The sequence below is a fragment of the Aythya marila genome, assembly GCF_965140915.1.
Source record: "Aythya marila genome assembly, chromosome: 5".
NCBI lineage: Eukaryota > Metazoa > Chordata > Aves > Anseriformes > Anatidae > Aythya > Aythya marila.
In genome coordinates this window covers 45597818-45623810 of record NC_139046.1, presented here as the reverse complement: position 1 = coordinate 45623810, position 25993 = coordinate 45597818, and the positions used below count along the sequence as shown (strand labels likewise).

Below are 25993 nucleotides of genomic sequence, written 5' to 3'. Positions count from 1 at the left end.
CAGACGACCATTTAAAACAGTAGTTGCTCTACAGTATGTGTGAACAAGGAGTGCTTTTAAAGTGCTTTTAAAGCAACACAGAGCCATTACACATGCAAGACGTCCTTGCTTCTTGAAAAGGAAAGCAGTCCCCCTCCTTCATAGGAGGAACACTTACTTATCCAAATCCAGTCCTCTCCTAGAAACCCAGTATTCCTTTGTGTACACATTTATACAGAATGGTCACGGAAAGGGGCAGCTGTAAAGGCAAACAAATGACACCTGCTATAGGACTAAAACCGTTCAAAATAACTTTATAAATTCTGTCACATTTCTGCTTTGTACATCAGTTCAACCTTGTCCCTCAAGCTTGTTACTGAAAATTCACAATGTTTGCTTTTTGTTTCATTTTTCCTGAAAGGCAGACACAAAACCAGCCATCAGTGCATTATTTACAGAAGTGCAACATAATCTCCCACCCCCAAAATTAAACTTTTCACTAACAGGATATTTCCAACAGGATGTAAATAAACACCACGGGTTGAGCAGTGTTTCTGAAGTCATTTTATAAAGGTTAGCTCATTTCTGCAATCCCCAAATGACAGAGCGAGTAAAGCTTCGCTCCTCATCGAGCAGGCTAAAAATACCACATTTCAAGTATTAAATTAGAAGTTTCTAAAGACAATCCATATTTTGATAAATAAACACAAGGGAAACAGTATATAGCTCTCAATATACTGTATATGAAAAGTGGTGTCCAGTTTCAAACTTTTAGCAAGACAGGTGCACGGGCCAAAAATGTGATCAAAATAACCCTGAAAATGGTAGCAATCCGGGAGTCCCAAACATCAATCTCTTCTGTGTTTCCCTTGGAATTACTCTGCTGGTCTGAGGCATTTGATTGTTATTGAGTTCTACATCTGTAGGTAATCGAAAAAAAAAAACAACAAACCCAAGCTCATTCCCATATGGAAACAATTCAAAAGTAGGTTCAGCAGATAAATCCTATCTTGCTTCTCTGCATTTTATTTTTGATGAGATGTTACTGCAGATCTGTTATTTCTTCTGGAATAATGTTCTCAGTTCATAGAGTTCAATTCAAGTCATTCTGGCTGCAGCTTACTCTCAGTTTTCCACTTCACGTGCATCTTCACCATCAGACTTCTTATGTTTCCTCATATGTTTGTATTTTTCCACATATGCCTTCACCAGATTAGCTACCTTCATAGGGTTGATCTCTCCACTTTTGCTGTGGCAGATCTGCAAGAGATTAGAAAAGACATTCAGTCACTTAACGGTATCACAGCAGCTCAGGCAGACAAGTAGTGATCAAGAAACCCTGAACTTCCCAGGAGAACTGATTCCTTCATAGGCTCCTAGACTCTCAGACCAGGACACAAAGTGAAAGACTCAACAAGAATAAGAGTGTTTTCAGCCAACGCCGGGGTAGGTCTAACCCTCTATGGTTATTTGTAAAACCTACAATGCATCTTGGACTAAATGCACTCGGGCAAGTCACAAACCCTTCCTCGCTGTGGTAACTGCATCTGTGTTCTGTCTGAGAGAGTTCAGCCTCTGTTGCATTGCAATAATGAAGCTCTCAGCTCTGATATATCCAAGTGTCAGAGCAACCTGGCATGATGGCTTACACATCTCTGCAGAAATCATTAGCACATTACTATCCCCACACAAACTGTATTAAAGAACACCACAGAAGTTACGCTTGATCAAAGACTAGTTAAGAAGTCCCTTCAAGAAAACAAAGACACCCTGTAACCCTAGCTGGCCTTCTTCTGCACATGTAATATTTAGCCTCAAGAGCTGGACACTGTTGTACTCCCACCCCTCTACCATTGCTCAGGATGAACAGTGCTCACTGGTAATATTTTCCTTCATGCATTCCAGAAGCAGCCCGAGCACTTCCCTACTGAGCACTAACTGATTGCATCTCTCAAAGTAGAATTATTCATTTTTATCATGGGCTTTTCTGTGGTTTCTAATTAACATACCAAACTGCACTGCAATTGTCCAGCAAATCCTATATAATACATGGTAAATTAATGTTTATTTCCCATTTTTCTGATGGTTTTGAGGAAGTGATGTTCAGATTGAAAGAATTTGGCACTTTTGAAGGGCAATTCTGAGATATGTAGTGTCTGCTCACTTTCTCCCAAAGTACTAAGAACTTAATCGTTGTTCACAGGGACTTCAGCTGCAACTGGTTTTGCTCAGGTCTTCTACAAACTGGATTTGCTTTTCACGTTGGTCATGCAGAAGATGTGAAATTGCAGACATTATCTCAGGAATTGTTGTTTACGATGGAATTTCCTAGTGATAGCAGGAAGGCAGAGCAGGGAGAAAAATAACAGTTCTCCAGGGTATCATTTACCTGCCTCAATCGCAAGAGCATTAATTGCTTTCACAAGACAACATGCATTTGTCTGCTGATAAGGTATTTTTTTCCAGCCACAATCTAGTCAGCACTAAGATTTGAGACAAAAGTCAGCGTCAGCCAAATTGCAAAGCCCTCTTCTAAAGTTCAGGGACATCACAGGTGTCCAAGGAATTAATACACAAAATATTTTCTAACTTTAGGAGAAGCAGCTTGACAATTCAGGCTGAATTTCTCAATGAAAGGGAATTAACAACTCCCACCCAAGGCGTGTGCCACATAACACCTGAGATCAAGCAGCTTAAGCTTCAATGTTCCATGTCGCTGAAAACATATTATAAACGGGTCAGCCTTGACAGCTCTCAATGACACTGCTCAGTCCTGCTTGGAGCAACTTCACCATAAGACTGTCGAGTCCAGGTCGGAGTCCAAAAATCTGCTATTTCAGTAACACCACATAATTACTGAAGCTTGCAAGTGCAATCCAAAGTACTGCCACTATTTAATTACCTGCACGGCTCCTCCCCTTCACAGGAACATTACCTTTTGCACAGCTTTTCGAAGAATGTTCTTATATTCCTCCTTCGTAATCTCCCTCTTCTGGTAAAAAGGTTTAATGGCAAGTTTCACTTCTTCCACAGCTCTTTCCTGCATGTGAAGCTTCTTCATGTACTGCACAGCAAAGAGAAGTTCATTACCTTGTTTTAGCCTGGGAATACTTTCAGAACCTATTCTTCTTAGAAGTGCTCAGACAATGAAAATACCCATTTCACTTTTCAACAAACCAAGAGCTAGCCTCAAAGCAATCTCCTCTACCGTACCTTGCAGTCTTGAAACAAAACACGCTTCATGCAGTGAGAAAACCTTGTTTTGTGAAACATTATTCTGTCTTAGAGAACACGTTTTAAAAAAGCAAACACGACACCTTAATTTTCATCTCCTCCTCCCATTCCAACAGCTCTGGAGTAAACATCCATCAATCAAAGAGGCTGTCAGAATCTAAAAATCTAAAAGCAGCAGGTCAGAGGCGTAAATACAAAGCTTCGCATAGCTCTAAAGGTACTCTGACATAAGAATATACTCTATCAAGACAAATTCACAGAAACTGCTGCTGAAATGGAGGTTCAGTTGAAAACATCTTCCCACCAATTTGTTTTTAACTTTATGATAGAAAATAGAATAACTGGCTAAATGACAGATCTTCTGTTAACGTGCAATGTGAGTTTACAGCAGATGGTCTGTACAGCAGATCCAAAACTCAGCAGCAAGGGACTAGCACTGTTAGATCTCTAATGGTTTTTTCAGTGCTGATTAACAGCAGGATGCAGTCCTACCTCTCCATAGGACTGTCATGAGAATTAATGCTCATTTCAAAACTGAACAAGAGAGGAGAGCACCAGGTGTTTGGAGTTTGGACATTCTGGATTTCTGAAAGCAGCTTTCAAACATTCACACAAGAAAGTTTCAGAACTGTAAGGATAAATTAGCTGCTTTCACCCCTCTCAGAGAGGGTACAGAGAAAGTTATAAAACCTAGGTTTTAAGTCATAAAAAAACCTTTAAAATTCCAAATAAGCAGCTTATTAACATATTATTTCTAATTTCTAAAGAACGGGTAATATCTTAACTAACAGGACCGTGGCCTGCATGTGCAATTCCAGTTATGCATTTGCTACTTGAGAGCATTTACTCACTTCCTCATTCTTCGTTTTATCCACTGGAGGTTTCGGTACTTTGATCTTTTCTTCTGCATTTCCAACAGAAGCAGCTTGAATTCCTGGCTCAGAGGCAGTAGCCAGGCTGCCCGGCTCTGGAGTCAGGCTCTGCCCCGCCACGCAGCCAAGCGCTGGCAGGCTGCCCTGCATGATGAACTGAACCGTGGGCTGGCTGACGGGCGCGTAGGGGGGGAGGCTCGAGGGCAGAGGTGGCGTCAAAGGTAGATTTTGACAGAACACCTGTGAAACAGAGACCGTTTTGTAAATGCCTGTCCTCGAAAGAGAGCATCAGATTGGTATTTTCAGAGCAATTTTTATCCACTGAAACAGGCAAGTCATTAGTAGAGTGAATCAGGGAGGCTGCAGTCCACCTCTCAGCTAGGCTGGCACACACCAGTGCCACCAGGCCATTTTATTATTATTATATATATTTTTTTATATATATATTTTTCACAGCCTGATTGCAATTAGCAAGATGCTCAAAGCTTCTGGAGCAACATGGTTGTTCATCAGGGAAGTGCTGAAAATGAAAGCTGCACACATGGTGCAGAATGAAAGGGAGATGTGCTTCTTCAGCTGTAAGAATCGCTCGAAAGATTAAATGATTGGAGGATTGCTGAGGCGTATGGGCTTCATGAAATGCACTACACGCAGAGGAAGGCGAGCTCTGCCATGAGGGAAGGGTGTCGTACAACGAGGGCACAGATGAGGTGGGATGCCTTCCATGACACTGGGCTGTCAGAATAGGAACCAACCTGAGAGGAATCTAGGTCAGGAAACATAGGCTCGGGAATCATATAATTGGTTGGAGGAGGCTCATTTAACTGCACCTGATTTAATGTTTGGTTCAAGTCCTCTGCCTTCCAGGCCCCTTCTTTTGCTCGCTGAAGTTTGTAAAACGGCATCCCTAGGTTCCCCAAGAGAAGAAAAAAAAGAGAACAAAATAAACCTTGTGGGTCAAAGATTCAAAGCAGTTATACATAAAAAACCAATAGTGGAGATGGTTCTAACAACAAGGCTGGCTATTAAAGGACTTAGTTTAGTAATCATCAACATTTTAAAGCTGATAAGAGTGCTTATCATTCACTTGTGCAATTGTTTTTTAGTGGGTTTCTGTGAGAGGAACTGAGAAGCACACAACTGTCAATACCCACAGCACAGGGCACCAAAGTCGAGCTGTTCCAAGCAGCTTTGGCTTAGCAGAGCTCACAGGAGCAAGCTGTAGAGATCTGCAGCACTACTCAGTTTTGAATAATCTTAACTTCTGAAGGATAAATCATTCTAGTTAAACGCAGGAAGCATGGAATGCAGGCTGCCAGTTCAGAGATCAGGTTGCAGTACTTGCTTCACAGCCAAACAAGTTGCCACTGGCTAGTCAAGCTGCTGAAGTGACAGCAACGATTCATTAATGCGATTCACCTCGTGTTTTTGGCAGGTGCAAAACGCAGGCTTTCAGGACTGGGAACCACAGCATCACCCCAGCTCAGATGACAGAGCTACTACACTTACAGCTTTAGCCAGGCACCTAAACCCTAAGCCTTATGCAGCCTGCTCCAACTGCTGCTTGTTTTCCCCAAGAGACTTACGTGGAGCTTTTCCAGCAGACAATGCACCGCTCTCTTCCTCTTGAAGATTCCAGGTCACTCTTTTCACCGGTGCTTTAGATTTCAACGCAGGACCCTGAGGTACCACCTCCAGTTCAGGTTTAGTGAAATCACTGGTTTTCTCCGTTGACACAAGGCACTCATCTTTAACCTCTCTCACACAATCTGTTATTTTGCTTTTGGATGAGCTTTGAATTGGCTCAGCCTCAGGCTGAACTTGCACGATAACCTCTTTCTTCGGAGGTGGCTCCATCAGAGGCGGACACAGCGCAGTATTTTCTATTTTAACTGTAATCTCCAGGTTTGTATTGCTACAGCTACCAAGCAATGCTGGATCACTGCTAGTCATTAATTCAGTTTCAGCCAAAGAATCCATGCTGCCAATTGGAACACAGCTGTTTGTGATCTCTGGCACAAGGAATGCAGCTTCACTTGCCACTTCCTCACAAATAGGCTCTACCTTTATAGTTTCTTGGGCCTCCCTCTGTTGCACGGAGGTCTCAGCCTGTACTTCCTCAACTTTGACATTGGGTTGGATGGTTATGGAAAACTGCTCCAGTACTAGCTCTTCCTTCGGCTCCTGTTTGAAGGAATGGGATTGCTCTGGACAGCTGGGTACATCTTCAGCTGGAGGCTTTTGATCTTTTTCCGGCTGGGGAGGAAGCGAGGTCTCTTTTGACCTGTGTTTCCTTTCTTTGGAACGTGATCTCGATCGTGGTCTTTTTTCTTTTGATTTGCTGCTTTTGTGCTCCCGAGATCGAGATGCAGACCGAGACCGAGACCTCCACTTTCTCCTCTCTCGAGACCTGGATCTTGATCTCTTTCTCTCTCTGGACCTCACGCTACTATCTTTTTCATACCTCTCATAGCTTTTGTCTCTCCTGTGTTTCCGCCTCTTAGTCCTTTCAGTGCTATTTGAGCGGGAACGATCCCTCCGTCTAGATCTTGACCGAGACCGCCTTTTCTTCTTCCTGTTTTCGTAAAACTCAGAATTACTTCCAGGACTACCTGAACGTGACCTCGATTTCCTTCTCTCCCTAGACCAAGAAGATTTTGCCTTTTTATCCTTAGTTTTATCCTTCATTTTCTTTTTTTTGGATCGCTCGTGACTGCTGGAACGGTCAGTAGAAGACCTCTTGTTCTTGGGTTTCGAGGTGTGTGTTTTGCTGTGCTCCTCTCCACCTGACCAAGACGTAGATCTGGAACTTCGGTCCCTCGAGCGTGCTCTGTCCCTAGACCCTGATCGGGATCTCTTACGGTCTTTGACAACTGCTTTTTTCCTCTTCACCTTCTTCCTGCTCCGGGAGCTAGAGTTTGAACAGGATCTGGAACGTGATCGTTTCTCTGGTTGTTCCGTCTTTTGGCCTTTTTGCTGCCCATCATTCTTTGAGGGACTTTCTGGTTCTAGTTTCACACTAATACTAGGTCTGATTAATTCTTCAGCATTAAAGAACACATTTGGGCCCTCTCTACCTTCTTCCTTTAAAGGCTCTGCATTAGAGATTTGCTTAACGACAGACGAAGTGCAAGGACTGCTTAGAAAGTCTTCCTCATCCATATTGTCTCGTTCCTCCGTATCAGAGATCTGTTCTACAATCCTGCTTTCTGCTGGCACGTCTTCATGAGACTCCGTGTTACTAGACGGTACATCAGATTCAGCACCAGACCCAAATATATTTTCTACCGTGTAAGGAGTGAAACGACGAACAGTTTGAAATGTTTGAACTTTTGGATTTTCGATGGAAATAGTCCTGGTAATATTAGTTAGTGGGATCCCTGAGCCGAGCCTTTCAGGACTACTGCTTGCTGAACTCGAGTCTGACCCTGTTGGCTCAAAGGGATCGTATATTTCACTTTTGACTTGCTTCTTCTTAACTGAGAAAAGAGGTGAAGGAGTCTCTTTCTGTTGCACTTTCTCATCCACAGGGCGAAAGGTGTTACAAAACCCTGGGTTAGGCAGTCTGCTGGAAGTCCCTACATTTCCAGGAATATTAATTTTAAAACTCTCAAAAGAGCTCGGGCCTTTGCTCCTCGAAGTGCCCAGAAGTGATGAACTGCTATACACACCTGCATTGGTAGAAAAAGATGCCCCGCTCGTACGTGTTTGCTGCTGAGATTCCTTGGCATTTGACTTCTGACTTTCCACCCTGCTGCCCTTTCCCGGCTGATTAGCGCTCTCTTTGCCAGTCAGCTGCGTTATGCAGGAGCTGGGGATGTCGCAGCTTTGGCTTCCTGTGGGTTCTGGCTCCACCTGCTTGCTGCTGGTTTCCTTTTTAATCTTTGGTATCCTGGGAAGCTCAAAGATGTCAACTCTCTTGAGAGGTGGTTTTAATGGTTGCCTCACAGTTACAGCCTTAGAACCAGAATTCAAGTTACAGCTCGGGGGCTTTGAAGATGAATTGGTGGGGGCAAAGTTTTTAGAGTTCCCATTAAATGTGGGCATTTCATCTGACTTGGAGCCATGCCCACTCAAGCTAGCTATACTGTGAGTCTGAACAGACCTGGGCGTCATTGAAAATTCCGATTTTACAGTTGCCTTTTCTGACGTGGTCTGTGCAGGGTTTGCTGTGGGCTCAACCCTGCTGAGGGAGGGTGAAGGTGATGAAAACAAACTTGATGAGGTGGGTCTAGTGCGAGTATTCAGCCCCGAGGAAACTGAAGGTCCAGGAATGGAGCTGCTTGCCATGGTCCCTGAGTGCACTGTACTCAGCTGGGGTTTACGTCCCGAATCATCATCCAGTCTCGAGTCTTTTGCTGATTTTCTGTGAAGTGGAGCTACAGCACACAAGCAAACAATTAAGCTTTTCAAGGCGTATTTATCATTTTCCCCCCCAACATGAAAAGAAGTACAGAGGTAATTATTTTAAGTTCCATTTTGGTTTGTAGACATACCACACAGTAATAAGGCAGTCCAACAGTTATTTCGGTCAGACGCACAAGGGTTACTGTCAGACAATGGCACCTTTGAGGTAAATGCCAATATTTAAGAAATTAATAATTCTGTTCTGTGGGTCTCACTAGATTTGTGAGTATTATCCTGTAGTCGCCAACTGATAAAAATGACTTTAACATAGGATGTTATCGGTTATATACTACTATATAGTATATAGGTTATATATTATGGAGCATGTACTTTTGACATAGGACCTGGGCAGGCGTGGATAAAACAGGCTAATTACAACAGCAAGTGCCAAACCCTTACCTGCCTTCTTTGCTGTCAGAGAACCATCTCTGTTGATGACCACGTCAGAACTACTCATCATGAGGAAGCTCTGTCCAGACAGGATACTTCCCAATAGATCAGGCACGGGGGCAGCTTCTGCTTCGTGATCAGGACTCAAGGCAGGTACACTGCTTCTGCATGTTTCAGAGGGGTTACATTTCCTTTACTCTTACAGCACTTGTTCTACACACACACATTACATTAAAAAGAAACCAAAACCAACGGTATAAACAGAGGTCAGCCAGGGAAGTTCACTGATAGTTTTGGCTTCACTAGAATAATTCTGCTCCCATCTCTCTCCGACACAGAAGTTGAAGTATTTACTTATCTGTAAAAGTATTTACAGATTGGTATGATTATGTGCTTCCTGAGACCTTTGGTAAGCAAATGCTTTTCATCTTATTTAAGAATGACGCTCAACGTTGTCACATATCAGGACAGCGCATTGTTCAGTGCTACGCAGAGCTACTTCCATCCCAGCTGTCTCTTCTCCCCACCAAAACAGGATCACAACTGTGTTAGTCAGACCTACACTACTATCTAAAAAGAAACCAAACACTGACGCACCTCATAGAAGTGTTTAGCATAAGTTGTTGGAATGCACATCAGTGCCTACCAGTAGGGTAGGTACACTGAAAAATAACAGCAGTATTCCTACACGTGGGATAACAAACACTCCCCTTTATGCATTACACAATCTTAAGAAAATAGTTTTAACTGCAGCTTCTCTGGGCTTAAAGCATGATTTTACTGGATTAATGTTTTATGAACCATTCTGGGGGGATTAAAAAGGTTTGAGTACTTTTGGTGGTTTGTTTTTCTTTGCTTGTGTGTTTAGTGGAGTTCTTTTTTTTTTAAAGACAAGCATAAAACCCAGAAGCGTTAAAATGGAACGAATAGACTTGGCTTTTTCAGGGAGCTAGACTTCATTTCTGTACAACAAAGCAAGGTTTCCAAACAATACACACCAAAAATCTGCAGCATACAACAGAAAGAGAATATGGGAGGGCTAAAAGCATTGGCCACCTAAGTTGGACAAGGAAACTCACTGTGGTTCAGGCAAATCAAACCCTTAGGAAAGCTGAATTTCAGCTGAACACATTACTTGAGCTACTTCAGAGGACATGGAAAGCTTTCTGGAAGGCTTCCTTCAGGATGGAGATAACATTTCCATGGTAACTTGGGATATTTCTGTACCTTTCCTATCTGAATCCCAGGAAACAAACCTTTGCTTTAAGTCAGATGCATTAGAAGACAGCCACATAAATCTCTTACGCCCTTCAACAGGTTAAGATGAGCTCTCTGTATTTCTCCTAGCCTTCAGCTCCCTCAGCCTTGCAGTTTTCCATGACTTGGTTGGTACCTGCTCCAGACGTTTTCCTCATCCCTGTTCTTCTCACCACACCCCTCTCCCTGTGCCCAACCTCTTTGCACTGCATCCTGTGCCCCAGTCCTGAAACCCCACTGGGGCTGGTAGCGGCAGGTGCACACACATGTGTGCGTGCAAGTACACACAAATCACCTGTCAGACAGCAGAGCAATTGTTCAATTATAGATTCAAACAAACAGTTTCTTCCAATTTTCTGAGCTCCAACAGATGACAGGAGTAAAGTGATGTGGCTACACCCCTCCTTCCCTCCTTTGGATATGCACCTAGCTTCCCCTGCCTACCCAGATACGGGAGCAGGACATTTTGATTGTTTTTTTAGAGTTAATGAGACTAAGAATTGTTTTGCAACCCCATTGGTATATTTGAAATCCCAACTTGAAAGACTTACAAAATACATTTGGTAAGAAAAAAGTTCAATAAGAACGATCACCTGTCCTTAGAGTCATTATACAATTTAAAAAATAAAAATAGCACTTGATGGATTTTTACCTGGGAAGTCCTACAGAAACAGGTCTAGCTACTGGACGGTGAGACCTCAGAGCTGACTGGGAGAGAACTCTCCTTTTGGCACTCACTGGTGAATCTGGATTTGCTGGAACTTCTTCGTTGCTGTGGATAAAACACACACACACCCTGAAATTACTGTCAAATGGATGAAGCAGATAATATGATTAGAAGATGTACTGTTAGAGAGCATGGTACATAAAAAAAGATTTGTGCCATATATTTATTTTCTCTTGATTAATAAGCAGAATTGTGTAACAGCAGTTACTGCGTACTGTTACACAGTAGAATTCTACATTTGAATCTCGTGAGAGATTTTTTAAATATTAAATGGGTAGTTTCCTTCTAAGAGACTGTCAAAAAAGGTCTGTTCAGTAGAAAATTAAATTTCACCAGCAATAACTTCAGATACCTCCCTCACCAAATTTCAGAGCTTAAGAGTGATACAAACTATGGCACAGGGAGATTCCTCCTGAATTTAAAGCATCTGAAGAAGGGGAGATTTGGAAAGGAAAAACATCAAAAATTCCACAGGTCCACCTAATTCTACACGAAGTCACCGTTTATCATATAACAAATGATAGCTACCTTTACTTAAAGTAAACAAACAATTATTAGGATCTGGCTCCTTCATTCTCTAGCCTTTAAATAGCCTCATAGATCTTATTAAAGATTTTCATGCGGCTTATTTCAGCAAACCCCTTTAAAGGCAGCTGATTCTTTAAGAGCTCAGCAACTCAGCCAAGGGGGGAAGAAAGAACAAGTACACCATTACATTATTGTGAGCTGTGTAGCCCAAGTCATTTTCGGGTGCGAGATTTACACTTTTTGCAGAAAGTCACAAGCTCCTTTCCAAAGTATAACCCAGTTCTTGAACTTCTCCTGTATCCTAACATCCCAGGTTTCAAATACTCATGAAGATAGGAATACATCCATGCACACGTGCAAACAACTCAACACTAGTGAAATTAACTTTGGATTGTGGTCAGGGACCTGGGATCTTACCTCTCATAAGGATCCAACTCATATGGATCTCCAAACACAGACAGAGAAGCTGCACCAATGTCTGCCCTCATCAGACCAAGTGAGGGCTCCGTTGGTTTGTACATGGAAGGAATCGAGGCCCCACGCACGGGTTTACTAAGACCGAGAGTTCGTGCAATACGGGAGCGAGTAGAAACCTCATTTTTTACCTGCACAGATACAGAGGTGGGTTACTTGTATGCTAGAGGCAGGTACAAAGTCTTCACTTAGCAAATGCAGTGATCAGGTTACTACTGTCAGCAGCAGAAGCAGTACGCATTTATTTTCTGTTTGCTTTAAAGCATTTATAGAACATACCACAGCCTGTATGCCACTCCATACAGAGACTGCATATAGTAACTTAAATGATCAGACAAGGGAAATTTCTACAAATCTGTAAGACAGTCACTCAAAATTGTCACTTCCTTATTAAAGGCTGGGAGGTCAGCTGTCTGTAGAACGTAACCTCTAGCTAAGGTGGCTGAGGACAAAAGTCAAGCTGGTACAGAGTATTCAGTGTAGTTCATCCGAGAACACTACCCACAACTGAAAGGGATTTTGTGAGCCCTTACATGTACTTAACGTGGTTTGCAACAACACAGATGCAAATTACCACAGTCCGTTAAAAGAAGTGGGTGGTGACAATTTCAGCTGAGCTTACACCAGTACTGAGTAAACACGAGAGCTTAACGGTAAGAGCATAACAGAAAGCCTGCAGGACGCGCTTTAGTGTGATCCCTGCAGCTCAGGTAACGGGATTTGTTAGCAAATCCAGCAAGCCTGCTTGAAAGTTGCAATTCATTTCTAGGTACACACACTTTTCTGCAGTACCCTGGGCATAACATCCTGTACATACTTCCACCACAAAAAAAGCCCTACCTGCTATCATTACAAAACTGTATTTTTCCACGGAATACCACGATATAATCCTCTGATAGATAAAACAGCAGAAAACTGGCAGATTCTGATACTGGCAGAGACTCACATGCGATCTTACTCTTATCTTTTTCCCTCTTCTCTTCTTCATTAAACGCTTGCGTCTCTTCAGCTGCGTCCCTGACGTCTTCTTCCCAACAGAAGATTTTGTCTGAGCTCTTTTTTTGCCTGCTACCTTCTTCCTCCTACCTGATGGGACACAAGACAACCAAGTACCTGGCTAAATGCTGGTGCTGTGTTGTACCCTGCACTCCCCCTTCCATACCCCCATGGCACACAAAGCAGCTGAAAGTGATCTACTGTGTGCTGCAGCAGGATAAAACAGTGCAGCAGAAAAGAGTGAAGACATCAGGATTTATTTAAAAGTAATCTTTACAACGAAAAGACATCTTGGGGAGGGGATTACACAGACCTATACGTGTACATACGCACTGGGCATACTTCTGTAGCTGCACAGGTGCAGCAGCACACAGCTGCTCTAAAGAATTTTCTATGATTCAGGCTTATTTTCCCAAAGCTTGTATTCTTGCAGGTGGGAGCCACAGAAGGCTTCTGATGCCCTTACCTGTTTTTCTTTTCTGTCTAGCAGGAGCCCGCGGCGTAAGAGGACGCTGGTAAATGGCTGTGTTCAAGCCAGCTACAACTGCCTCAATTGTTTCATCCAGAAGAGAGGACATGAGGTACCTCGGCACGTGCTGGAGGGGATTAGAAGATAGATGATACAGGTATCTGAAGATCAGCAGCAAGTTCGGTATAAAAGCATTTGAAGAGAAAGCGAATTGACATTCAGGAGAGAAACATTGATGGCAGCCCAAGCTGCCAGTAAAGCAGTTATGGCACTGTTCTCACCTATTGGTTGTTGGATTAAGGAGAACCTGCTTGCCCTTCAGGCTCCCTCACCATCACAAGCCATGGCTAGCTTAATGCCAACTTTGTTAACAGAGTACTCCCACTCAGCAGAACTTCCACAAGTCCACCGAACTGACCTCTGGCCCATCACACAAGGCATGATGAGCATGAAGGCCAAAAAGCCAACGTAGTACAGCTACCCCACCAAGGTTCACCTTCCTCTTCCTCTCTACACAAAAGGGTCGACCCCATTTCAAATATGTTTAACATATTTGAAATAAGTGTATGGATTCTGAGGCACTGGTTCCTTCCTTTGGTTGGAAAGAGGTGACAAGCAGGTTTCTCTCAAAAGCTACATTAAGCACGTCACATCCATGCCAACCATATTCCTAGAATGTCTCTAACCCCCCTCCCTCCTTCCTTCTAGCAGCGCTACAGTGGCAGGACAGACATGACAAAAACCTAAGGCACCGATTTCAGCCTGTATTAACAGCTATAATAAAGACCATTTGGGTTTCGCTAAAAATTTCTCTCTTCCAATTATAATGATTTTGATGACAGATTCAACATGCATACTCCAGAGAGCTAATTAACAGTCTGTTGTTCTTCCCAACCAGTATGAAAGTAAGATGACAAGAAAGCCTACATATTTTCTTGCCCAGATTTTGGCATTTGTTTTGCTTCCCTCAAGCCACCCTTCAGGAAAGTTATTTTTCTGCCTGAACTTACAGAATATAGAAGTGTTGCTCATGAATTTGAGGCACTTCACAATCTTCAGTACATTTTCTTTTTCTTTCTCACCTGACCATTACAACTGGATTATACAGGAAACCTTTAGCCACCAGACCTCTCACCACTAACTCTGTCTTTTGCCTATCTGTACTTCACACTCTAACGAAAGCCTCTGCACCTAACCCTGCCTGAAATCCACAGCCAACTGACTGACTTGAAGAAACATTTAGTTTTATCCACTCTTTTCTTTTTTTTTTTTTTTTTTTTTTTTTAATATATTTTCTTATCCTTGGAAAAAAAGGCAATACAGTCAAAACCAAAAGAGCATGTTATTGTCGGATGATAGAAAGCTTACGTAGAGCTATGGAGCAATTCAAGTTGGACAGAACCAAGGGGTTCCCTAAGGAGGTCTAACCCTTCTGTTCATGGCTGGGACAACACTGAATTCAAGCGAGGTTGCTCAGGGCTTTCTCCATCTCAGGGCACTAATGAAAAACCAATTAACATATCACTAGTCCCACAGAGGTTATTTACAGGCTCTAAATCACAATATGTTCCTGTGCAAATTAAGGCTTCTTATATTTATGGAAGTGAAGGGTAGGTACTTTGGCTAAAGCCAGAGGGGAGGCCAGGCAGGAGATCCCCAGTTTCAAAGTGCTCACTTTGCAGCACAGTAATTGTTACCTAAAGGATCCCAATTATTTCAGACAGCGTCACCTCACCCGTCTCTATTTGTTCAGTAAGCAGGTCCATGAGTAAAGGATTTCAAGTACCTCAGGGATTTTGCATAGATTCTGGGGAATCTATTAATGAGGTTGAATTCACACCACCACATCAGCAAGGACACTAGAATTTGGGTTTGCACTGCTTAATAGGAGGCTAACTGTCAAAAAAATAAAACTTAATATTTTTTTCCCCTCCAGTTTGGCTGAAGGTGGCCAACAGGTCCAACTGCTACTGGGAAGGGGGTAGGAGGACAAACAAGCAAATCCACAAAGCTCAAATAAACAGGCACACTAAAAAATAGGAACGGTGCACAAATTATGAACTAACATCTGCTGGGAATAAGAATATAATTTTGTTAATGGCTGAAGTAATAAAAATGCAGATTAAGAGAAGAAGCTACTACAGATTTCAAAATAGAGACAATCTTGCTTGTGTACTGCAAAGCCTCTTGTGTTATGTCTCAATTAATAAAAAACAAGAACTCCACAACTACTGACCATTTTGCTATGGATGGTCAGCACTCAGACAGATGAGCTATGTGAGGGGTGGGATGCATTTTAGCTCTTCCACAAGGTTCTTCTAGAAGCTCGTTAGCAAATAATTCTACATACCTGAATTCGTTGTGCAGTTGTTATCCGGTTTCTGTTCACTGTTGCCCGAACTCGCTCACTCTGCCGAGTCCTGGCTATAGCTCGGGTTCGGACGTGAGGACGTAGCCTGCTAGTGGTAGGAACAACGTCAGCCACGAGGGCAGCAACCTCTTCTTCACTCACGTGATCTGTATCTTGAAAGAAAAGATGTCCAGGTCACTTCTCCCTCTACAGGTGAAAGCATTCGAGAATCTGGGACAACAACAACAATCTGCATTCCCCTTCTTAAGCCAAATGGCCTCCAAACATGGACCTCATCCTCTCAAAAAGAAACAAATACAGACACCACCAACACTAACTACTGCAGACCGTGATACAGAAACAAGGTTTTCTAGGTAAAACAGAACACTGCCACTTTGGCAATCATCTGAGATCAGGGTGCTAATAAATTATTTGCAGTGTATGGCAATGCAATTGCACTGAGGTCCTGGGCTAGCTTCAGAAAGGTTGAAGAATGCTTATAAGAAGAAACTCCGTAGGTTTTTTATTTTTATTTTTTTTTTTATTAAAATTTGGATTTGCAGTTACAAAAACCCTGTATCAATCAACAGGTTCAAGAGAAGAATGCCCGACAGTTATTCTAAAGCAGATCAAACCAGGGGTTAAACATCTCTTCAAAACAAGACATGCTTCACAGCATTTAAGTCAGGAGAAACTTGTTTACTCTTATTGCACACCACCAAACCCTCACCTGCAGCAGCACTGATACCCATGGGAGCACAGGCCGGACAGAACCATTCATCTACAGGGACTTCACTCAGAGGTGGGTTAAGGCATTCCATATGATACCTTGAGAAAGAAAAAGAAACAAAACAAAAATCAAACAGAGTGCTCCTTACCAAGGGAAAAGAGCATTTTATGTCTAACTACAGAAAAGATAAGACCATAACCCCAAGTGCGGATGCATTTCTGTAAGCCTGAAACTACAGTCTATGTATCTTCTTCTACCATTCTTCAGAGAAACGACGCTACCTGATAGTTGTATAACGGTCTTTGATTCTAGTATGTATTTTTAAATCATTTTAGGCCCAAATAACTCCCTGAAAAGTGCCTGTTTTAACCCTCATGGTGGGGTACGTGCTTACCATTTGAACTGAACAAGTGTTCGAACACAACAAGTGGCCAGAGCCAAGACTAGTGGTGGCAAAAAGAACAGAAAGGAGCTGGTGAAGCACTGACATGACAGACAATCTGGAAACGACATCAATTTCCTGAGAACCAACGCGGCATCACTGTAACTGAGAGTTATGCACATTTTACTTTGCATGACTGGGCACCGGTCAGCTGCAATGCCTTATCTTAAATAAACGCATTTCATCCCTCCCCCACAGCTCTTGATTAAGAAAACACCTAGTGATGAAGATTTCTGCACGAGATGAACTAGGTTGCAGAGCATTGTGCAGCTGGCTGCCTTCATACACCTGCTTGCTGCCTGGAGAACACCACCCTTCAGCATTTTGAAGTGTTTTCTAGCCAAAGAGAAGCTATCCTGGAAAACCTTTTAATATTACCCAATTTTGGCTCCATAATTCACTCTATTCCACTTTCAGCCATTAAATTAACACACACACAAAGGAACACATTAGTAGCCCAGAATTTCTAAAGCAACTCATCTTCAAGTTACACTGCCAAAAAGAACTCAAACAGGCTTCCCAATAAATGAGATGCTTCCCACCAAAACCAAGTGTATAGAACAAGATCCCCAGTCGAGCAACAGTAGGATGCATGCACAAAAAAAACTGCAGAGAGAATGCAACTGCTCATTCACCTCCCACCCACTGCTCCAATTGCAGATTTTGTCTTTCAAACCTGTTCCATGAAGTTGTGATTAACTCAATTTGTGACTAGATTGCAAAACCTGCTATTATGTTTATGCTAAAATGTATTAATTATAAACACAAAATGGAATATCACGTCCTTATTGCAGGGAAGAGCACATCTGAGCAGATGAGATTTTACACTCTTTCAGAAACACAAGAAGAGGAAGTTGAAAAATGATGTTTGCAAAAAATCGCTACGTTAGAGTAGCAAAGTATTTTCCTTATCTGGGAAAGGAGAGCTCTTTCTCCAATTGCCAGCTACCAGGTATGAGATAATTTCCCTAAAGTGGTATTTTGACAAGTAACATTGTTCAGGCTGAAGTCGTAACAAAAGTCCTTATAGCAAGAGCTTTGTTAAACGCATTTTATATTATCCCTGGGCTTTCTGAAGTAGCATTTGAAAACCCTGGACACTGGAAAACCTATTGCAACAGCTATTTAAGAGCTCCCCAGATATTGAAAGAACCCAATCACATACAAAAACATCATAACAACACTCAGTGCCAGACCTCATGTAAGAGTAAGGTGATATTCGCTTTGCAAGCAACTCAGAGGTAAATTGATTTTATTCACACTCATTCTCTCAGTCTCATTTACATGTACTCATGTGCCCACCCACTCACAAGCACAAATGCTCTGTGCACCCAAGCACTCTGGCCAGGATTATACCTGTGCAAAACAGCGGGAAAAAGACATCAGCAGTCAAGTTCTCTACACTTCTCTTGGACTCTTTGTGACTGCCAGTGGTGAACTGGCTTCAGACTTCTTTTCTGGGCCACTAGGGAATCTTCTGCCTTACTATTCTGTCTCAGTCCTCACAAATCATAAGAAAAATGACATCTATGGAATTCAGGAATTTTGGCCACAAAGCTAGCCCTGTTTTTCAATTTGATACCCATCTTCAAGTCAATTCTTTAAAATGACAAAAATCAGGACTTTATAGTGTTTCTGAAGCCAGTGCTACCTTCCATATTTATGGAAAGACAGGATGACTCCTTTGGCTATAAACCTGATGGAAAAAATAACTGATGAAGTTTTCAGTGCTGTGTCAGGTCAGAGAAAACGTGAAGGAATAAAACCAGGGTTTGAAGCAAGCCATACCACATTTTCCTAGGAATGATCTCAGCCAAATTTTTTTCCCCCCAAGTATTTTAAACTGCACTTGTTGCTCAGTGTATTGATGACATGCTTAACAATATTTAGTGTTCCTGATTGTGTCTTCTGTTTAGAAGGTGAATCAATGCACATGGAGGCTACAGAACACAAATACAAAACTAAACCTACCAGTTATCTTGTAAGCTTGATAAAGCCACCTTTAAGAGATTATTCTACCAATTCATTCAAAGAAGCATCTCATTTTGTTCAATAGGGGACTTCTGCCATCAAATTGACAATGCTGCAAGACTGATTCAAACAGTAGAACAAGTTGAAACTCTAGCAGGAGACTATAGGCCCAAAGTCACGTATCAGCTCCTTGGTGTCTCTACTGAGCAGTTGAAAAGTTATTTTATTTTTCCAGGAGGAAGAAAAAAAAGATGTCAGGTAAACACAGCAGCAAGCAAGACTAAAATAATCATCTAATAGATGTGGCTATACAGAAAATATCTCAACATTTCATGGAACTGTAAATCTCAAGCTCTCGCACGCAACTTTAAAGCCTAGTCAACTGGGACAAGTCACACACCTTTTCAGGGAGGCATAAAGAATGCAAGTGTCAATCACACAGGTGCTGTACTCCCTTCACATCTTTCTTACCCTGCATCACAGCCATCGCACAGCAGCAGGCGATCCTCACGGTCACTTCTGCCACACACCTCGCAGAAGGTTGGATCATCCTCTCCATCGTTACCCTGAGTTTGTGTGTTCTCAACGGGAATCTGGATAAAAAAGGGATTCAGGTTGCATGCAGAATGCACCACTTTTAAAATCCATTGCCACATGAGCAGTAACAGCAGCAAAACCTAAACATGAGTGAACCAAGTGGCCACCACAAACCCAATCCTTCATTTGAGTTCATTCAACACATCTCAGACGTGATCAAATACTGTGAGATCTACTGAGCTTGGCTTCTCTATTGTCAGATGCTGACAACCACAGAAAACTCTTTTAAGAAGCAGTGGAACCTGAATAAGATCAAAAGTAGTCAAACAAATAAAAAAAAATCCCAAAATAAAACCTAAGATAGCAAGCTTATCTTTCCCTTCCTAAATTATCATTTAAGTCTCAGTAATCATACCTCTGTTAAAATGTAAGCAATAATAAACCTTCAATTTATGAAAACATAACGAACTCAGATGCCCTCCGAAACACGCTACGTTTCAGATACTGATTTAACAAGGACAGCGACAACTCTTCAATATTGTTTTGTGAGAGACCATCGCCACACTCAACCTGTGCCTTTACGAGCTCAACTGCAGCCTCCTCTTCCTCCCTCTCCCCTTACAAACCCAGCTGCTACACAACAGAGCTGGTAGCAAGACATAAGGAACAGGTCAGGTACGTTTAACCCACATTGTTCCTGTTGGTATTGTACAGTACTTGCACAACAGTGGGCACTTTCCCCTTGGGAACTGGCTTATCAGTGCAGAACAGCTTAGAGGCGAACTATACAAAACCACAGCTGTAAAATCCTTTTTGCCTTCTGAGCCAGCACCACACTTCAATCCACACACTCTGATGTAGGAAATGTGGTTAAAGATGAGGAAAATTTATAACAGTGCCTTAAAAGGCAATCTCAGATCAGGAAGGAAATAATTCACCCGGCTACCAAGTATCAGACACACATGCTAAAAAAGTAAGCCTTTGAATAGCTTTTTTGTGGCCATTTTGGTTTTGTACTACAGTAGTAAAGCTTACCTTTTTTAAGATTTTACCACCAAAATGCGCCCGAATGCTAATGTACTTAAAGAGGATTCGATCCACTGGGCAGGAGTTTGCATTCTAGAAGGAAACAAAATATTTTTCCCATACAATTAATACACACACCTTGATTCCATTCCTAAAAAGCGAAATTTAAATTATTAATGTGACCAGCATTAACGTAGTAAGCATTTTTAAAAGCTACGGGTATTGACATTTTAAGCAGTTAAATCTGACATCTGTCAAACAACCTTTTTCATCAGAGAAGACACTTTTTTAGAAAAACATTTATTATATCACTGAAATCATTTAATTATTATTCAATTTCCAAAGGAATATCAAAGTTCTTCCAAACATGGCCTTAAAATACTGCTCACGTTGGAGGAAATTTTCTTTCTTTGGGTAAAATGAGCAACTCAAAATTACCTGCAAATCCATTCAGTAACTCTGATGTTAATTACCACAGGCACTGTGTAATTCTCACCCTGGACTATGATTACAGGAACTAGGCAGTTAAGTGGCAGTAACTTTGACTGAAAAATACTGAATTCAGAGCAAACTGCTGATTTAGTAATCTTCTGTGCCTTTCCTTGGTTTAAATGTTCACTGTTGCAACAGACCCTGATCCTGCTGTCACAGCACAGAAGTTAGAGAGATAAATATATGTCTACACGCACACACACAGAGAAAACCAATACTGTTGGTGTCTTGACTTGAAAACAAGATTCTTAGATGCCTAGAAATGCACTCGCTCACAGTATCACAGCTTTCAGAGAACAGAACACATCAGAACGGGTACAAGAAACAGATCCACACTTCTCAAACATGAATCCTGGCATATAAAGCAGTCACCTAAGCCTGCGTAGAAAAGCTCAAGGAAGTAAATATAAATATTACAGGGATCTGTTCTCATGAAAGAAGAACAGTGTGATCAGAGAGAGCAGAGCACATCAGAATGCCGCAGGAAATCAAGTCCCAGCAGCTCACCTTTGACCACTCCACGATGCAGTCCAAGCAGAAGTAATGGGAGCAGTTCTCAGGAGTCCCAACGGCCTGATCTCTGAACGTGTTGAGGCAAATGGGGCAGTTTTCACCATCCTCATCAGAGGAAACATTTGCTACGTTTAGGTGTGGCTCTAATTTCAGAGCATCAGTCATTCCCCCTCCAGTGGCCTCAGCTTCTTCCTCCTCCTCTTCATCGTCATCCTCGCAATCTTAAAAAGCAAGAAAGGAAAAAAAAATGACATGCTGCAGGGCAAGGGGAGGCAAGTGCAGGGGGATGTTAGGCTGTAACTACACCGTTTTTGGTAGTAGATAGTCGTCAAACATACAAATGCTATAAACAGCTAGAAATTGGGCATTGTCCGTGTTTATTACTGTAGGTTCTGGGCACCACTCTACAGAGCAGCATGGATTTATGTTTCATGGTTACTTTCTGGAAGGAAACTTTCATCTCGCTCCTCCTTCGGTTGTTAAAAAAAAAAAAAAAAAAAAAAATCTGTTGTGCACATTAACAGCCCTTACCTTCTAATTCTTCATCTTCACTTTCTTCTTTGTCCTCCTCACCTCCCTCTTCCTCAGAGTCTTCTTCCTCCTCACTCCCGGTGTCATCTTCTGATTCGCAGCTGTTCCCACCGTTGCTTTCTAAGGAAGAAAAAAGAAGAGGGGGATTTGAAACACGAGTACAGCACCAGAATTCCTGCTCAGGATGTTATAGAGGAAGTGAAACCCCAGGTTTCCTCATGAGCTTCGCAGTAGTGTCAAAGCCAGCAGCTCGGGGCAACTCAGAGGAAGCACGCCAGTGGCATGAGATGCAGCGTTTAGAAGTAAAACAAAACATTTTTCAGGCAAAGAGAAAAATGGTCACAAATACAGCTTCACTTCTTTTGGGAGGTTAAAAAAAATCGGTTCTCAGACCTCCAAATGGAAAGGTGGAGGCACAGAGAGCCTGTGGTTGGTTACCTGTTTCACTGAGGAGTGCCAGACTCTGCCTTTTGCCCTTGCCCAGCGCGGCGTTCTTGTTTATCAGCTCATCCTGGCTGTCATCATCCATGGCAGGACATTGGGAATCCGCTCCCTGCAAGAAGGCAGATGGCGGTGAGGCAACACAGCACCTAAACGAGCGCAGAGGGTATCGCTACCGCACAGGCACTGAGCGACACTTCGTTCTTTTTATTTTTCTTCTGGTTCGATCTACAACAACAGAGGTTTGGCTTTGTGCTGCTGGAAAGCAGCTCCTACAGCAGGAGGAGGAAGAAAACCCATTTAGTTTTCCCAGTTTCCCTTGAAACCAGCTCCTTGTGCAACTCAGTGCAGGGGAAGAATTCAGCTTTGTCTTGGATGACCAAAAAAAAAAAAAAAAAAGCACAGCCAGACCTCCCCACTAAAGGCAGGGGGAGAAAACCTGCCAACACCAAAACCATCCTGCATACTAGCTGTAAGGAGCAGCATTGAAAGGGGCCAGAGGTCAGCCTGCCCTTCGGATGAGGGCTGACGGGATGAAAAGTAGAGGTTTCGAATCAAGACACTTCATCCTGCTCAATTCCAACGAAACGAGAACAAAGAGGATGCGTTTTAGGTCTTCTTCTACAAAGGCCTTTTCACAGCTCCATCGTGAAATAGGAGAGCCTCAGAGCACACAACCGCAGCAAAGAGGCCATTTCATTGGGCGCATATTAATGCAATCAAATTAATTGCAGTGCATTAGCAGACTGGCAATAAAACTGGCAGATACCGAGACAGCTCCTGATCCAAATCCATACCGACGACCAAACCACAGCTTTCAGCACGCGGTGCTACAAAGCGTCAGGGAAGGAGGATCGCTGTTCCATAAACAAGCCGTGGCTGAACACAGTTAAGTGACACTCACAAAGCTTGCTGTCACAACTCAGCAAGGAGGAGAAATTGGATTCTGCTGCAAACGTGGCAAAGAAGTTTCGGGTGCTCTTCTCCCCCTCTCCCTGCTCTGCATTATGCAGCTTACATATTAAAGTCATTTTTGGAACAAAACGTTATGTTTTATTCAAGCTCTCGAAGCACATCCTCACTCATTCACTCCCTTTTTTGAGCCACGTAGCACAGCTCTGCACTTAAGAGCCCTACAAATGCAGCCTTTGCTAAGGCGGGCTGAGTTGGAAACGCAGCCTTCGCTGCTCAGGAAGAAAGGCTAAAAAGATCAAGCTCCAGGACGAGCGGGTTCCTGGTCAGGATTTCTCCTAACTTCGGTGAGAATCTTGCCTAAGCAGAGGATTAAACTCCTAGCTGAATTCGTGGCTGTTCACAGGAGTGCAGAAAAATGGTTTTCGTTGGCAGAAAACACGCAGACTCATCAAAAGGCAGTCGCTGCAACGTACCCAAACCAAACTGGGAAGAACCACTGGTTTCCACCAGAAACGCGCCAGTTCCAGCACTGTGCACGGATGAATTATTCAGAGCGAAGCTGCTTACATAAGAACCTCCCGAACGTGAGCTCACAACACGAGGGAACCTTCCAAACGGGAGCTCACAAAGCTGGAGCTGGGGAGCAGCACAATTTCATGAGGGGTGACTTGTGTTTGTCCCAAACCTCCTCATCTGGCAGGAGGTGGGAACGCCTCTGTGACCCCACCACCGTGTCCAAGCAGCCACGGATCTCCCCAGCCCCCGAGGAGTTGGCAAAACCAGGGGGGGTTGCCTCAAGGTCTGGGCAGTAAAAAAAAACAAAAACAAAAGTCTGATTTGTGGAGAGTTTGAAACAGGTAAGGAAGAGCCAGGCAAAGGTGAAGGTGAAGATCTCACCGTGTGAACAAACTTCTCAAACCTGAGCTGCTCTCAAGGAAAAGGGAAGCGAGGCAGGCTGTGCTCTCCATATGATGGCTCATCCTCCTGTTCCTTGAGGACAACAAGCAGCACTTCCCAGTTTTTCTTCTCAGGGGAGATGTGTCAACATTTACGGCACACGTCAGGGCTGCCCAACCCGTACAAAAGTGCAGCTGTCACCCCAGTCCAACACAGGGCCAGGATGTGTTGGAGCACCACCCTATTTCCAAGGCAATGCAAGCACTTTCCTTGAGCTGCGTTAGCAATTTGTTTGAACGTTTCCTCTAGAAGAGGGGGCTGTCAGAGAAGCACCCCGGCTTTCTAAAACCCCACGGACTGCCACAAATGGGGATTCTGACCGGCTGAGAGCACGCCGCAGCCAGGAGGGATGGGCTAGATTAGAGGCAGGAGATCTGCTGGGCAAGGCGTTTGTTTTAACCTGCGGGAGGGGCACTGGGGACAGGGCCCAGGCAGAGAAGGAGCCAGCTGGGTCTCCTCACTGAATGCTGATCTAATTTCAGGGGTAATTATTGCGCAGCCTTGTTCCGGAGAGCACTTGTAACTAAACCGAAGGCTACTAAATATTCCAGCATGCACTCGCATTGCCATAGCTGCTTTGTTATTATTATTATTCCCCCTCCCCAGTGCACCCTTTTCTGTCTCAAGTTGGCAGATGCCACACACCTGGAATCGAAGCCAAATGCTCACAAACTCACCTGCTACATTAAAAAAAATAATAATAAAAAAAAGTGTTGTAAAGGATGTTTTTATACACAGGGTGCCCGCTGTACCTGGCACCTGCCAGCACCCTCCGAACAGGGACGTTAAGAGGGGCTGTGCAGGCACAGCAGGCACCTTAACGAGCGCCCTATAGCCCTGTGCCAGCCTAATGTGCCCAGGAAGCTTTATAAAAAGCCCTCTAGGCCTGCATCCCGCTTAGCCTATCCCCAGTGTGCGTTACAAAAGAGATTAACTCCTAAAGCCCGGTACCAAAACGGTGCGAGGGCTCCCACCACTCGGAGCCCTGAGGAACCGACCTGAAAACCGACCGCGGGGCGGCCGCGCTCACACCCTTACCACTACTCCTTCCCCTACCCCTGCCCCTACCCCAGACCCCAGGGCCCGGCCCCAACCCCCCCAGCGTCCCCCGGGGGCTCGGAGGCCGCAGTTTCCCACAAGCCCACCCCGGGGGCTGGGAGCGGGGATAACCAAGCCCGGGGCGCGGGGCGGGGGCCCCACAGGCCTCAGCAGCGCGGGCGGGCCCCGGGGCCCCGCTGACAGCGCCCGGGGACCCCCCCAGGCCCCGGCAACGGCGCCCGGAGCCCCCGGAGCAGGCCCCGGTGCTCCCCTAGGAGGCCGCGGAGCCCCCCCCAGCCCCCCGGAGCCGCCCCCACTCACGCAGGAGGAGGCCCCGGGCCCGGGCCCTGCCGCCGCCGCCGCCGTTCCGGGAGGCACGGCCGGAAACGCTCCCGGAGCTCTTCCGGGTCGCGGCCCCGCCGGTGGGACGGGGGGGAAACGGCGGCGGGAGCGAACCACCGCGGGGCGGGGAGGGGGGGGGGAGGCGGGGAGAGGCGGGCTAGGGGCGGGGTGTACCACTGCGGGGCGGCGGGGGGGGGCGCTGTGAGGGGAATGGGGAAGGGATGGGGAAATGGGGAAATGATGGGGAAATGGGGAAAACTGCGCGTTAATAAAAAGTGAGAGGAAGAGGAGAGTGGTGTGCTTCCCTCAGAGCCCTCCTGTTACCTCACAGGGCTCAGAGTGCTCGCCGTGCAGAGTGCACATAAACACACCTGG

The 25993-nt window shown here is 44.1% G+C and overlaps 1 protein-coding gene across 4 annotated transcripts; it reads right to left on the bottom strand.

Annotated features, from left to right (window-relative positions):
- Positions 1-25727, bottom strand: PHRF1 (PHD and ring finger domains 1). Of its 4 annotated transcripts, none has more exons than XM_082761853.1 (18): positions 25598-25727; positions 22364-22478; positions 21926-22045; positions 21389-21615; positions 20399-20482; positions 19298-19419; positions 16414-16511; positions 15684-15856; positions 13331-13460; positions 12815-12954; positions 11812-11999; positions 10792-10911; positions 8892-9046; positions 5672-8464; positions 4916-4992; positions 4065-4325; positions 2915-3043; positions 1-1239 (listed from the first exon to the last, which is right to left on the bottom strand). In XM_082761853.1, the coding sequence occupies exons 2-18, from the start codon at positions 22452-22454 to the stop codon at positions 1105-1107; spliced, it is 5043 nt and encodes a 1680-aa protein (XP_082617979.1). In that variant the 5' UTR covers positions 22455-22478; positions 25598-25727; the 3' UTR covers positions 1-1104. The 4 variants fall into 4 exon arrangements, with proteins under 4 accessions (XP_082617979.1, XP_082617981.1, XP_082617980.1 ...); XM_082761855.1 differs by having other exon boundaries at positions 12827-12954; XM_082761854.1 differs by having other exon boundaries at positions 15684-15850.
- Between the last annotated feature and the right edge of the window lie 266 nt (positions 25728-25993).